The sequence below is a fragment of the Primulina eburnea genome, chromosome 3 (assembly GCF_022965805.1).
Source record: "Primulina eburnea isolate SZY01 chromosome 3, ASM2296580v1, whole genome shotgun sequence".
Classification (NCBI taxonomy): Eukaryota; Viridiplantae; Streptophyta; class Magnoliopsida; order Lamiales; family Gesneriaceae; genus Primulina; species Primulina eburnea.
The window spans coordinates 51,260,235-51,276,142 of record NC_133103.1 but is presented as its reverse complement, the minus strand read 5'-3'; the positions used below and the strand labels follow the sequence as shown (position 1 = coordinate 51,276,142).

Sequence of the window (15,908 nt, the reverse complement as noted above, 5' to 3'; positions counted from 1 at the left end):
AGTCCAAAGACCTCAATAACCTAGAGCTTCATGATTTGTTTGCAGACTTAAAAGCCTACGAGTTTAAGTTGAGAATATGGTCAGAAGAAGAGCCATCTACTTCTCAACCCACCAAAGTTTTAGCCGCCACAACATCAATTCCAACCGTTGTTGAAGAAGCCTATAGTAGAAAATCAGCTGACCAGATAAGCAATGAGGCTATATTCTTATTTGTTAAAAAAAAATCGAAAATTTTATGAAAAATAACTAGTCCAATTTTATATTTTATCATAAAAATGATCAAGATGATGATAATCAAGCTTGTTTTAATTTTCGAAAACAATGTCATTTTATTGCAGACTGTAACATGCCTAAGAAAGATGAGAAGAAACTGTTTGAGAAACGGCAATCCAAAGATGAAAAAAGATCTTTCATTAAGAAGAAAGATCGAAGAGTGCTTGTTGCTGAGGAAAGAAAAAACAAATGGACCGTCTCAGATTCCGAACAATCTAGTTCGGAAACCTCATCAAGTGAAAGCAATGATGAGAATATCCAGTGTCTCATGGAAGATGTTGAGCCGGAGCCCTCTGAAGTTGAACTGAAAACTGCCAATGACATGGTATTTGATTTTGATTTTGATTCGATTGAGTTTAATCATGAAGATCTTGTCACGGCATTGCATGACATGGTAGATGAGAAAAAGACTCTCAATATTATTCCATAAAGCCAATATAGAAAACAAAAACTAGAAAGATAAGTCAAGTGATTCTAGCTTCTTGCAGCAAAATGAGGAAATTCAAGTTGCTACTAATAAAGTTCACACTGTTAAAAATCCAACCATTGAGAAATTTCCAGCCGTTTCTGAAGAAATTCAGTCTGTGGTGTGCTCTCGTTGAACCATCAAATTTAAATTCCTACTCTCTAAGTAAAATGAGTGTAATAGTGAGTAGGGTCGAATCCACATGGAATGAGAGATTATTTCTTTCGAGGAAAAATAAATAACATGGGGGTTTAGTTGGATAAGAACAAACTAAAATATTAAAACTAAAATTAGAAAGCAATAAAAAAATAAAACTAAACGAGAATTAAATTACCAAACTTTGATTCAACAGGATTTTCACTATTCAATAATGTCATTGGTCATCAGCTAACATATTATTTATTCATGCAATTACAAGTAATTAACGTTATATAGGGATAACCACTAAAATCTGTGTTTCCTAATTTAATTGACCAAAGCCAACATCCAGTCAAAACTTATCAATAACTAATTGGGCACGATAACATTCCGTATTAATTAAAAATAACATTTTCTTTTTGTGAAAACACGTAATCTTAAAATCTAACAATCGAGGTAGCTGCAATTGATAGATCGAGTTTTGTTGATTTATTTAGATTAAATATGCTAATGATAGCACAACACACCTAATCTATCGCTACTCATGTACCAATTGTTCATGGCTATTACGGATAACTGAATTTATGGATAGCAGTAGTAAATATAAACCACAAATATAAAACCGAGATACAACTTTCATAGAATTAAATATAAATAAACAAATACTTGAATAAACATGAATATTAAATTAAAGTGAAAAAAGCCTCACAATGATAAATTGAAAATAGTAAAAATATTCCTTGAATCAGAAATAAAACTTAGCCTAAAAGTATGGAGAAAAGACGAGAAATTCTTGCGCCTTCTTCTTGTTCTTCACGTTGAAGAGATATAATTCTTTTTTTTTTCTTCTTTTCTTTTTTGATGTGCGTGAGTGTCTTTTTTTTTTTAGGATTCTTTCTATTATTCTTTTTTTTTTTTGTTTCTTGTGCCTCCTGCCTTCTCACGTTTTGTATGATTATTGGCCAAGGAAATAATCCCAATAAATTAAAGAAAACTTAATTACTAAAAATCATACCAAAGATATGATAGAGTTTTTTTGAAATAAAATTCTATCTTATCTTTATTTCTCCCAATAAGAAAAATATCTCTCCAATTATTTTCCACAAATCAAATACCATAATTAGGAGTCTAAAATATGATATTATTTTTACAATTTTCAGATTTCAGATTTAGTTATGCCTGTAGCTGAAGAATAATCACAAGTCGTGATCACGGCTTGTGGAAAGACCACTTTTGAATTTTTTCTGTTTCAAGTCTTCCACGAAGATCATATCAACAACTTTAATTGTGATATAAAATCACCTTTTTTAGCCCATATTTATCCCAAAAACAGAAAAATTCCTCATACAATAAAATCACACAAAAATATGTCAATCAAGCACGTAGTAATAATGTGAGATACGACAACAAATATGCAAACTATTACGAGCCTATCAGGCTGATACTAAAATAGTTCAAGTTGATAGAGGCAATTCCAGTCGTGGCTCAAGCTGACACTGAGATGACCTAAGCAAAACCCATCCAGTAGCTTAGAGGCTTAAATTGATAATGAAACCATCATTCAACGAGTTCAAGACGAATATATCGAAAAAACAGGAGTATCTATCTATTGGAGATCCTACAACTAAGAAGGATGAACATGATGCTGAGGGAGAACCAAATTCGAAATCCTTGTCAACAATCCCAGCTGGTGATCAGATATTTGAAGACCCCAGTGCTTCAACCAAAATTAAGTCCGGTCAAGAGGTTGTTAACTTCTCAGACAGCCTGGCTCGAAAGAAGTGGTTGATCCATATTCTGAAGACTTGGAAATTCCAGCCGCTGGCTCAATCGCTGATCCGAAAGTTGACAACTCATATGTTCCACTCTTTCCCCATCTGTCTTTTCAATCGAGTTCTCCAATTCTTGAAGAAAAATCTACCTTTGATCTAAATTTGAAAGCCTTCTCAGAATTCGAAGACAATTCTTTAAAAGTTTTGCTCGATCAAGTCTATTCTAAAATAAAGGACCTCTCTAAAACGATTAACAATGTCAAAAGCAAGCAATTTGCTCATTGTCGTCTTTGATAACTTTCAGAAAGACATTATTAATGATTTGGTCTCTCTATATATTAGCTACATGCTTTTCACCACCGATCCAGCTCTTGTCAAACATCAGTTTGAATTCTTGGGCCTAAACTTATCAGGTCAAATTACCAGGTCCCAACAAGCGGTAGAAGTCCAACTAGATCATATTCAGACTACTATGGGTAGTTGGTTGCAAGAAATCTTGGAGTATATGCAAAAAGGAGATGCCAAAAAGAGGGAAGTAGAAGACTACAAAAAGCATGAAGAGCAGAAATGACGAGCTGAAAGGGCTAAATTTGAAGAAGATAAGAGGCAATCGGAAGAAGAAAAAAAGAGAAGAGGTGGCAGCGACAACAATTCGAGTAGAAAATAGGATTTTGTTTTGGCTTCGTAGGTGTAATATGTTTATTTAACAACATTTTCATTTCATTATCTCAATGAAATACAATTTGTCCTTAAATTTTTCCGATCTTATATATTTTTGTAACTGATTGTATAATTTTGCAACATGGTTTTGTAATCTACAAAAAGAGAAAAATTGTTAAAATGTTTTTTTTATTATCTTTAAGTTTTGGTGATTAACAAAACAAACAGCATTAAGTTGTTTCAAGATCTAGCCGCTCACTTTATTTTAACAAGTTTTTCAAGCCATTGGATTATTTCAAACCTTTAAGGAGTTCAAGCCGTTCAATCTAAAAATCCAAAAATTGTATTTAATCAAACTCCAACTGCAAGACATCCATTGACAAGTGACATGCCCAAACTATTAAATGCAGTGCATGAGTTCAAACCGTTGTTTTCCAAGTGCACTGCAGAAAATCAACTTTAAGGATTCCCGAAAAATGGTGCATTTCAAGCTGCTCAGTTGAAAACTCAATATAGAAAGATTACACAGTATTCTATCAACTCTCAAATTGACAGGAAGCCACTCTATTCACATTTGATGTATCGGCTTTATCAAAAACATGAACTTAAAGTCAAGAGAACATTTATGAGCATTTAATGATAATTACTGTAAGGTTCAGGAATTTAATTCACGTAACCTGAATACATGCAATTTAGGATTTTATTTAAATTATGTGTTTAATTATTTTTATACATTTTATGCATAAATATTGCATGATAGAATTTATTTCATGAAATTTTAAAAGTTCATACATTAGGGTTTCTAGATGCATTTCACGCTCGAACAAGGAACGAAGACCGGAGAATTTTCAAGAAAATTATTTTAGTATATGATTAATTTTTTATAAGTAATATAAGATGTTTTAAATGTATTTTTCAAGCAATGGGCTTTGTTTGATATTTTTACCTGTCAGATCATATTTTTCAGCGGTACGCAAATTTTATCGAAACAGATGAATTTTTGAGGGTTCGAGTAATATTTTCAAAAGTGTGTGTTTGGACTTAATGAACCTATTTTTAAGCTTATTGGACTTAAAACTCTTTTTAAATTTTTAAATGACCATTTAGGGCCATTATCTTGTAAATTAACTATTTAATATTACCTAATCACCCATTAAACCTATTTACTTTACACCAGCCGACACCTACCCCTCCACCATCATTTTTCTTTCGGTTTTCAGCATCTCCATTGCTGCAACTCGCGGCCAAGCACATTTTTTCAAGAAAAATATTCCCCGGCGCTCCCCGCAGCTCATCACTCCGACGTTCTTGCGTTTATTCCATCAAGGCGCGCCTTATACCTTTATTTTTCTCATCATTCACATCATAATGCATGTTTTTGAAGGATCTTGCATGACGTATTACAGATCTAACGTTTTGCTCATGTTTTACTTTGAAACACATGAAATTACATGATTTTATCACCATATAACCATCGATCTATGTTGTTTGAAGGAGCTGTCATGGAATGGATAATATGATAATGATCTGTAGAAGGTTTAACCGTTTAAGAGTTATTTAAAAGGTGGAAACAAATCTGGAACGGGTCTTGTAGTGGACCAAGAGAACCTTGTGTTATAGTGAAGAAATGGGTTCGATCGGTGTTAGGAAAGGTTCGGCCATGCATGGGCTTGAACCAAGCTATGTTTCAAACCTTGTAAAGTCTAGTAAGATGTTAGGAATGAGCCATGGGTGTTTGGTTCAGGGAGAAGCTCGATCCTTGGAAGTATAGCTTGATCGAGAGAAAATGTGCTAGGTTCGATCAGTTTTTGGTATGGCTTGTGGAGTAGCATTATGTTTTGGTTTGGCTTAGTTTAGAAGGTTCATTACGGTCCTAATGGTGAGCCTTAAAGTCTGGACAAGGGATAGTAGGAGGTGGACCGAAATATTTAAGGGTGGGAGCCATGTGTTGAAATATAAATTACAAAAAGGAGAATTGGTTAAGTTTCGAGCCGATTCGGATTAAAACCGAGACCCAAGTCCAAAATTTAAAACGAATCGATTAAGTTTTGAAACATGCTCGAGTTTACGTCTAATAAATACATTTAAATATGTTTTGGGATGTTTTAAAGGGTTTGGTAAGCTTGGGGTCAAATTTTAGAGGTCCATGGGTAAAATTGTCATTTTAGGGTTCCAGGGGCAAAATGATCATTTTGCACCCGATGTGAGATTTTAGTCTTGACAGCGCCCTGAACACATTTTATCATGTTTATGCATCATGTGTATGATTTTTATGTAAAAATTATAAATACGTTGCATGCTTGGTTTGAAAGAAAAATTATGTATATGTATGCCTTTTATTTTAGTGGTGAATATGATATCACATTTTTTAAAGATAAGAGTTGGTTGTGACTAATACGATGACATGAAAGGTTGGAGCTCAATGGACGGGTAATGTCGTCGCTGATGTCTCCGCTGCCGGGTACCTCGGTTACACGTAGATGGATTTATCGAATGACATGATAATACGAAAGTCACAGCTGACGAACAAAATTCAAATTAATAAAATGAACACATATATGTTTTTATGATGAGATGTGCTACGGTTATTAACATGTTTTGGCAGGTCACGATTATGCATACGATTTTACTACAGACATGAAATGTATGTTGATTACGATATTTTTCACTGCTGCCAGTTATGTATATGTATTTGTTATCGCAGTATAGGTATGTTGAGTCTTTAGACTCACTAGGTATGAATGATGTAGGTGAGCATGTAATTTAGGGGACTGGAGGTGTCGAACTCTGAGTAGGCAGGCCTCAATGTGCGCACGACCCGAGGATTACACTTTTCCGCACATCATGATTTTAGAAGAGATGAGAGGACATTGATATTTTATATACGAGTTTCGATTTACGGATGATCACTAATATTTTTAATTGTCCATGCTTTGTTTGAGATCAATCATTTTAAATTGTAGTATGTCTTTAATTGTCAAACTTTTATGATTATTTTTAAATGACATTTTTCTTTAGTAGGGTTGCATGTATGCAAATTATTTAAGTGTTTATTTTCAAAATGTGAGCTTTAAAAAAAAATATATTTTTGCATTTTTAAAATAGTATACGTTACAATTACGGAATATGGTAATATTTTCGGGAAACATTATTGCAGATGATCGCTGAAAAGAAATTTCGATCGTTGAGTACTCTATTGTAAATATGCCGTGCATTTCAAAGAAAAGATGACCAAAACTATTTCAAATCGTTGAAACTTTCAATACTCAAGAGTCTACATATTTCCAAATTTTTTTAGCATACTTAAGAGTATTTCCTTCTGACCGCTTAACCAAAGTACACGCTTATCAGAATATATCATATTTTCAAGGATCAATATGTGCTACTTCAACCCAGTCAAGTCGGTACAAAGTTGACTGTTGGGTCATCGTTATTATTTGTTGTGTTATCTAGTAAACAGATGGTTCTTAAACATTCAAGCATTGTAAAGTGATCATTAAAAGTTTCAGTTTAGGCAGTGTGATAAGTTCTAATTAAAGCATATTTTTACAAGTTATTGTAAAACCAAAATCTTTTTTGTAGAAACCTTCTTAAGTGGAAGAAATATCGACATAAAAGTTTTATTCCCAAACATCGATAAAAATTTCTGTGTTCTTTAGTTACTCAATTTCACTTTCTTGCACATTCAAATTTTCGACCCTCTTTTCGTTAAATTGTCAGCTGTCATGTTTATCACTAGCCTAACCGAGCCATCTTGCACTTGTTTTATATTCAGAGTGATTCAATAAATTTAGCCGTCCAAAGATATTTTTTAACAGCTTAAATGCTGTTAAGAACAATTTAAAATTTTCAAATATTTTAAAAAGTTACCCACCCTCTCTAAACTCTAACTCGATTTTAACAATACTAAAAAAAACTTTATTGCTAGTAAACATGCAATACTATTTACATATGATAGTTTATAAAATAATTACCCAATAAAATAATAAAAATCATCTAATTGAAAAATTCATTGTAAACAATTTCAAAAAAATTATGCCAAAAAATTCTAATCGTGTTAATAAAAATTCTCAATATCGGTTGATGTAATTTTGAAAATATTATTTATCAATGGTTGTAACAAAAAAACAATTCTCCAAGCATAAACCAACTAAATTTGATATTATGGTTTGTCAATTTTTAAGACATCTAATAAAATTGACATTATAATTGTACCTAAAAACTTGTTTTATAAAAAATCATCCCTAAAAATTCCTAATCACATAATTTTTTAATAAAAATAAAAATTAATTGTTAATTATTTAATTATAAAATTATTATAATACACTTTTTCTTTTATTTAATGCAATGCGGTGAGTCGCCGTTGGTTAGGAATGATAATTTTTCTCACGAGTTTGGATCCCCGCAGGGAAAACTCGAAACGAAGATGAAGATTCCAATTTTTTCGGTTTGAGTTCGGGTTCGGAGATTTTTTAAAATCTCCGATACAGTTCGGAGCGAATATGCGATTACTATCTATATCCTCGAACTTGTCCCGAAAATAATATCAATAATAAAATAATAATTTTATTTATATTAATAAAATGATTATTTTTTAAAATATTAATATTATCACTAATAATAATAAATAATAATAAATTTTAGTACGAGAATATTTTTGAAATTTTTATCGTTTTATAATATTAATATTTTTGAAACGAACATGACAACAAAGAGCAGAAGCCGATCCCGAAGTTTCGGCGGAGATGGGGACGGGTACGGGTACGGGTACTGTGCCATCCCACCCTTGGTCCAGCAAGTCTTATCACTATACTTTCCAATTCCATGGCTTTCTCTGTAGTTGCCGCCACTCTCCCCGGCGGAAGAGACGCCGATTGCTTTCTCTGGCGCTGTGATTTAACGCGCCACTCTTCGCCACCGGCCATTGGCGGCCGGAATATTTCATTTCATCGGCAGTGGAAGGATAAGAGCAAGAATACCAAGATAGAAATTGTCTGCGCAAAACGACAAGAAAACGCTTTGCAGTACAGGAAACTTGGCGATTCCGATCTTGTTATTAGCGAGATAACTATTGGAACAGTTAGTTCTCTTAATTAAAATTCTTCAGTGATTAATTTAATCGAGTTTCAGGTCCTAATGTGTGTTGATCGATTATTGAAATTTTGATGAATTTCTGTTGCTTTTGCTGTGAAGTTTAGGATTTGGGGAAGTTTTGGTTGTGCTTCACTGACTATGACATAGTATAGGTTTATAGATTGGTTTGAGTCTTAACTGGTCTGTTTTTTCCCTTTTCTCCTAAATTTTGCAGATGACATTTGGGCAGCAGAATACAGAGAAAGAGGCTCACGAGCAACTTAGCTACGCGTTTCAGCGGGGTATTAATGCGATAGATACTGCTGAAATGGTAAATTTCAATTGAATTGAGACTAACTGTTCTCTATTGATGATATAGCACTGCAATGTGAAATTGTTAACATCGATATGAGGCATTGAATAAGAACTTTATATAATTAGAATTCAGAATTTGAAGGACATATACATTTGTTCTGCCTTTATGCTTCCAGGACAAAGTATTCAAAGGGCTCTGCCTTTTATACTTATCCTTCTTACAGTTCCGAAGGAATTGCCACCATGTACAAGTGGAATATAAATGTGAAATTTCTATGACAAACGATGATATGATCGATTGAGGGATAAACATTGAGCTACAATAGCTCGATTTTTTAAATATTGAAGATCGATGAATTAAATCGAGTTTGATTTTCAAACTAAGTGGAAGACATTCAAAATAAATTTCGTAGAATTCGATTAAATATTTTGGTAAAACATTTAAAAGATATGCTTAGCCACACCCAATCTAGTAATATTAGTTCACCTTGGCAGCTTGATTTGGCCTCATCATCTACATTCAAGGGATATTTTAGCGACTCATTCACTAAGAGATCAGAGCTTAATAAGGTCTAGAGAATGTCGATAATCTTGGTCTAGATTAATCATAGTTGTCAATCGCTCGTAGCGCCCCGTAGCGCCAAGGTTGTCCATGGCTATAGCGTATAACAGATAGCGTAGCGATGACTATTTGAAAGTAAAGCGCCAGAAGTATATAAATTTATTATATATAGCATATGCTAACATCAATTCAATTGTTCATGCTTAAATAATAAATATATTAGTCCAGAGCATATAAAACCTCAATTATAAAAATAGAAAAACATAATCTAAAATTCATCTTCGTCTTTTTCATTAATATCCATATCATCTTCTTCATTTGAAATTGCATAGCGCTTGGCATCATTCTCTTCTTCAGGTCGTTTCTCTATTTGTTAACATTTTTCTAATTTTTTCCCAACTTGCATCTTTGTTGACTCTAATGTATACATCGAAGGCGGCCATATCTACACCTATAGGAAGCTCGAAGGCGGCCACATCTAAGTCTAGAAGGAAAAAGCCAATAGGAACATCTACTACACTTAATCTTGTAGATGAAAATGATGAATTCGACTTTGATGAAGAAGAATATTCAGTTTACAAAAAATATCAAAAACCTAAGCCCATGCCAAAAAAAAAAAACCAAAATTCAGTTTTCTTTCCTATAGCGACGCTATCGCCTCAAATGCTATCGTGTTGATACTTGATATTGACGATAGCGGTCACTATCTCGAAGTGTAGTGCGTGTAGCGTCCTGTAGCCAAGGGGCATCGCTTTGCCTCGCTACACGCAATAGCGAGCGTGACAACTATGGAATTAATATATCTTAAACACATCAAAACTGCAAGAAATTTGGTCTTTGTTGTCGAGGTTCTTTTTGTGCTGAATTTTGCAAAAATATCAACCAATGGCACTGTTGGAAGCCTTATTCATTGTACTTTATGGTACTAAAATGTTTTATTGTTTGAATATCATACATTATTTTTTCTTATTTGACATGGGTTTTTGGTCACTCGTATTCATTGTTACTTTGTAATTGCATTCTACTGATAATAGGGGTACAAATTTAATTTTGATTTTTTTTTTATGAATGAACAATGATTTCTCAACTTTAGTTAATTGGAATAATCTGCACCATGGAGATAGGAATAAAAATTGAAATCCTGAAATTTATTCATAAGAAACTAGATGGATTTTCTTTCTCCCTTCCATTTCTTTTTTCTGTTGTTTCGATATTGGTTAAGTTACTTTTTGTGCACTCTTCCATATCTTACAGTATCCAGTTCCAGTGAAAAAGGAGACTCAAGGACGGACAGATATTTATATTGGTAACTGGTTAAAGTCTCAGCCCCGGGATAAGGTATGCTATAATTATTGTAGTCTAGCATCTATACTTTAAAAAACTCTGAATATAATATTAAGCTGGACTGCTTGTTAGTGTAACTTTTTCTATTTTATAAAATGCCACGTTGCTCAACACCTTTGAAGAACCCGTGTCACCGAGTGCTGGTATGACTCAAATTTTCTTGGGACTCTGAAGCGACTCTGTATTAAGAGGATAAAAAAGAAATGCTCTATTGTGTCCCTGAAAGATTAGATTGTGTAATTTGAGGCATTTTTGACACAAAATATATTGAAATCATTTTGTTTCTGTGGTCAGAAATTCCACCATTGCCAATTTCTTATGCAGACATATCAGTTACTTGATGAATAGCTTGATCATGTCACCTTTGATAGATTTGCATTCTCATCAAGATAAAATTTTTCAACTTTAACTAATGTGGTCATCTTGAACTTGCATGGATAAGCGTTTGGTGGATGTAATTTGTTGATTTTATATAAGTTTATTCCAAATTTTTTTCCTACCAAGTTAATCTAACATATAACTAGCAGAGTTAGTTAGATAATTTCAAACCATGCTTTTACTCAGATTGCTGCATGTTTTACCTGAGATATAAGGTGCTTGAAAAATACCAAGCCAACATTTATTTTTACTTGCTTCTGAGTTCTGCTTGTTGGAGCAATACAAGTAATCATGCAGAGCCTTGATTTGTCATTTTATTCCAGTAGGAAGTAGATGCAACAGATCCAAGTAGACTATAATGATTCCTAATTCCAACGAGATATCAATGATTGTGTCCTAATCCTTATATTTAATATCTCCAAACAGATTATTTTGGCCACAAAAGTTAGTGGTTACTCGGAGCGATCAGCTTATTTACGTGACAACTCAAAGGTTATACGAGTTGATGCTGCTAATATCAGGGAAAGTGTGGAGAAAAGCCTTAAACGGCTTAATACAGATTATATTGACTTACTACAGATTCATTGGTAAGATTTGGGCAAGGAACAGTTTCGGATTATGTTCAACTTGTGGTATTAGTTGGACACAGTTACATTGCGTAATGTTTTAAGCAAAAGGTTCTCCTTGGCCAATTTATGTATTCCATCCTTCTGTTCTCTTCAGAGGTTGTTTTATGCAACTAGTTGTTAATCATCAACACCCATACTTTTATGTTTCAACCTTTTGTTGCGGTGGAGGGATTCTGAAATACAGCTGAAATCTCATGCTCTTGGCATATACCTTTAATTTTTTCAAAGTTCTGCCAATTGGCCATGTGTAACTGTGCTTGGTGAGAAATCACAGACTTTACGTGTGTTTGCAATCTTGGATTTTCTTGCTCTCTCTATTTCACACACACACACACACGCACATGCGCATTTGCGCACTCAGGCGTATCCCACCGACATCCACGACACATTCTCACACACTCTATGTTTCCTCTCATCAGTATTGTTGTATATGTTTCAGGCCTGATCGATATGTCCCTTTATTTGGGGAATACTTCTATGATCCTTCAAAATGGAGGTCTAGTGTGTCATTCATTGAGCAGCTAAGGGGATTTCAAGAAGTCATTGATCAAGGAAAGGTACATTTGATAATTGTTATGTTATTTTTACTTGGTTTTAGCTGACTTAATAAAATATGAATTTCAGTGGTTTTTAGTTGATGCCATAAAAATTGATTTAGCACCAAGTTGGTCTTTACAAAGGTCAAGCACCGGTGACAGATTCACTGCCACCATTCTGTTGCTTGGGTGCTTGTGCCCAAACACGAAGGTTTAGATAAACACCCAAGTAATATGAGTTAAATAGATACTTTCTCATTCTTATGCTGAATCATGCGACTCATGTCCACCATCAGTTTAGTTTTCTATGCTGCATTTAAAATTGTCAAAATTTTAGGATTCCTTTCTGGCCATGATAGTCTCAAATAAGCATAGAACTCCCGTTTTGTATATATAGAGAGAGATCGTTCTTCAATCTACGGTTTGCCGTATAGCTTGGCTTTCTTGTCTGGGGGACAGTTAGAAATTGGAAAATGAAAACAGCATTATTGGAAAGAATTAACTGATCATCCTGACTTGTATTTTTTGTTATATGTGTTTTACAGTAAAGCTCTTAATATATTCAGGTAAGGTACATTGGTGTTTCAAATGAAACTTCATATGGAGTAATGGAGTTTGTTCATGCTGCTCAAATTGAAGGACTGCCAAAAATTGTCAGTATTCAGAACTGTTACAGTATGTTGGCCCGGTGCAAGTTTGAAAGTAAGTAACTTATACAGGTAGAAAACAAGATAAATAAAGAATTTTAATATTAATTTTGATTTTTGTCATATATGCGTTATTTTAGTGTAAATTCAATTTGGCACATGCCCTCCATTCGTACTTATTTTAGTGTAAATTCAATTTGGCACGTCATCCATTCGTACTCTTGCTACTTTTGTTTTCCAAAACACACGAAAAGTCACATAATGTTAAATACATTTCACTTTCATTACTGACTTTTATTCATTATTTAATTTCAAACACCATAATATCAAGTATTCTCAGTAAAATAACTTTAAATATATTAATTTTATTTATTTATCAGCTTCACCACTATTACAATTAGGAAGACAATGGAAGAGAAACTAATATATATTTAAAGGTTGTAAAAATACAAATTTAACGACAATTTTGATATTTTAGTTTATATATTTGACTGAATGCACTCGCACACAAATATCCATCAGTAGTAATATTTTGAACAGATTAGTAATGCATTGTTAATCTTACATTTTTTAATTTATACGTTGCAGTTGATCTTGTTGAAGTATGTCAACCTGAAAATTACAACATTGGTTTACTTGCTTATTCTCCCCTTGCTGGTGGAGCATTATCCGGGAAGTATCTGGACAATAATTCTGAAGCGTCAAAGAAGGGACGGTTTAACCTCTTCCCTGGCTACATGGAGAGATACAGAAAATCCCTTTGCAAGGTATGCATCTACAAAAACCTGAAATTATCTTATGCTTGCTTTTATATATGAATATTGCATCTGTCGCTCCTGATTACCATAGACCGAATTTGATATCTTAGAAGAATGCACATATGTGTATCTAAGGACACAAGCTGGTTGTTTCGATGTTAAACATGCTTCTATGACATTTCTATTATGTTTCTCAATCAGTATAAATGTAATCACGAAAATAAACCAGTGAACAAAAGACTTAAAATTCAATACAACAACTCAATGAAAAGCCCCAATGAACCAGCCAACTGCAACCTTAACTGGTAACTTTGTTGGTTCCATTCTCTACTTAACTGAAATTTAGGCAATGCTTGTCGTACTTGAGACGAAAAAATATTCCATGCTTTAGTCTATTACATATCACTGTTCAATTGTGATAACATTTGAGTAATTCACATCTATCAAATGCTGATACATGCATGCCTTGTACTCTGAATTCCAGGAAGCAACAGAACAGTACATAAACATTGCCAAGAAACACGAATTAACTCCTGTTGAGTTAGCTCTTGGATTCACACGAGACCGTTCATTTATCACCAGTTCAATCATCGGGGCAACTTCTTTAGAGCAATTGAAAGAGGACATCGATGCATTTTTGACAACCGAACGGCCTTTACCTCCTGAAGTTGTCACAGATATTGACAATGTTTTCAAGAGATATAAAGATCCCGCCATAGATTAGGATCAAAAGGTTTTATGTGGGTTCGTTTTTCAGCTTTCTAATTTCCTATAGCAGTTGATGATTGAAAATAAAACATTTACAACATAATGAGTTTGTATTATAACCTGTACATGCGATTTTCCCCATTGAAAATCATACTTTTTCGATACACACATTGATAATGCCAAAAGTTTGCGCATTGTTTTAGTTTTGTGTTGGCCATTAAATATGTTGTAATGATTAAAATATCCGAGCAATCTAGGACCATAGTCATTTGAAAAGAAAGGCTCGTTCTATTGGGATAGACTTTGCAACATAGGAAATTAACTCCCTGAGTATGCATAGCCGTTGGATCCCGGTCTCCCGGTTCGATCCTAGTACAAAGGCATTGTTCTTGTACAAAACAAATAACCTAATTCATTCGTGGTCATGCGGTTGAGGCAATTGGATCTATCACAAGGGCATTGTTGCGTTCCAATTTTCGCCGGAAGAAGATCTTCCTGTATAGCATAAGGCTTATCATATTTCTAAGTTAGATAATCTAAGACTCCGCCCCATTCCCCATTCTTTGTTTTCAAATTTTTGTTTGTTTGTGGAATTTGTTATTGTAGATACTCTATATTTATCTAAATTGGCAAGGCCCTGCACCTATATGAGAACATAATTTTTTTGGTTCACTAACTTCTTCAATTTTGGACCCTTCATACTAAAGAAGGCCTCAAACATTTCTTTTTTACTAAACTAAAGGGATCTGGCTACTCAAGAAATTTCGTATGTGAAGTTCCGTTTGCTTGCTCTCCCTAAGCTCTTCAATCAAGATGGCTATCCTGTGAGGCTGAACCACAGGACCGAGCCTGTTGAGACACATTATACTCTGATCGGCATCCTTAATAAGTTTTTTCTCTAGCCTTGAGGCGGTGAAAGTACGAAAGTGATCTATTGAGTCAACCGGGGCTCTTTATAGCTCTGCCTTTATTCGGATTCCCCTTGAAACTAAAGTCCACTGAGTTTTCGAAATTTGGTTTGGTGTGTTAACTTTGACTTTTTTTTTCTATATTTTTTCGTTGGAATACTGACATGACACATGAAAATATATCTCCACATTCGTTTTTTGAGCTGAGTTTTTAATTTTGGAGGCACATATTAAATAATAAACAATTATAAATATTATAGCTAATATCTACAATTTTATTTTATGCATATAGTTTCTAACAATCTTTAAAGTTTTGAATTTTCAGTTAACCATTTTAGGAGGGAAAATTATGTTTTATGTTGTTGATCATTTTACGGTCTTAGTAAACCGAGCTGTACATTTTTTTTTTTCAATTTTTTCATTTTCCATCGAGTGTTAACGTAACGCCAAAAAATGATGACATTGTGACACACATTGCTAACTTGGAATCAATAAAAAAGACTAAAAATTGAAAAAAATTACAAGTTAGTTGAATAAGAGTTGATTAATAATATGACAAAAAATGAAAAACTTACAACTTACAAGACAAAAATATATTTTCTTTTAGTGACACTCGCGTGGTTTCAACAATATCCTAGGAAACGATGAAAATAAGACTAGATGTGGAAAAAAAGAAAAGAAAAATTGCATTAAGACCATTTTTCGATTGAGTTAGTCTCATGTGAGACCGTCTCACGGGTC

The 15,908-nt window shown here is 33.6% G+C and overlaps 1 protein-coding gene across 1 annotated transcript; it reads left to right on the top strand.

Annotated features, from left to right (window-relative positions):
• Nucleotides 1–8,066: 8,066 nt before the first annotated feature.
• On the top strand, nt 8,067–14,423 carry LOC140827848 (uncharacterized). Its single transcript, XM_073190704.1, has 8 exons — nt 8,067–8,388; nt 8,618–8,713; nt 10,514–10,597; nt 11,408–11,568; nt 12,050–12,167; nt 12,713–12,848; nt 13,382–13,560; nt 14,036–14,423. The coding sequence occupies exons 1-8, from the start codon at nt 8,134–8,136 to the stop codon at nt 14,273–14,275; spliced, it is 1,269 nt and encodes a 422-aa protein (XP_073046805.1). The 5' UTR covers nt 8,067–8,133; the 3' UTR covers nt 14,276–14,423.
• Nucleotides 14,424–15,908: the final 1,485 nt, after the last annotated feature.

What these genes read in the sequence shown, in the direction of transcription:
- LOC140827848 (XM_073190704.1), top strand. Translation starts at nt 8,134, where the DNA reads ATGGCTTTCTCTGTAGTTGCCGCCACTCTCCCCGGCGGAAGAGACGCC. An exon ending in AAGTCATTGATCAAGGAAAG is followed by an intron (nt 12,168 to 12,712) that starts GTACATTTGATA and finishes TAATATATTCAG; the next exon opens with GTAAGGTACATTGGTGTTTC. An exon ending in GGCCCGGTGCAAGTTTGAAA is followed by an intron (nt 12,849 to 13,381) that starts GTAAGTAACTTA and finishes TATACGTTGCAG; the next exon opens with TTGATCTTGTTGAAGTATGT.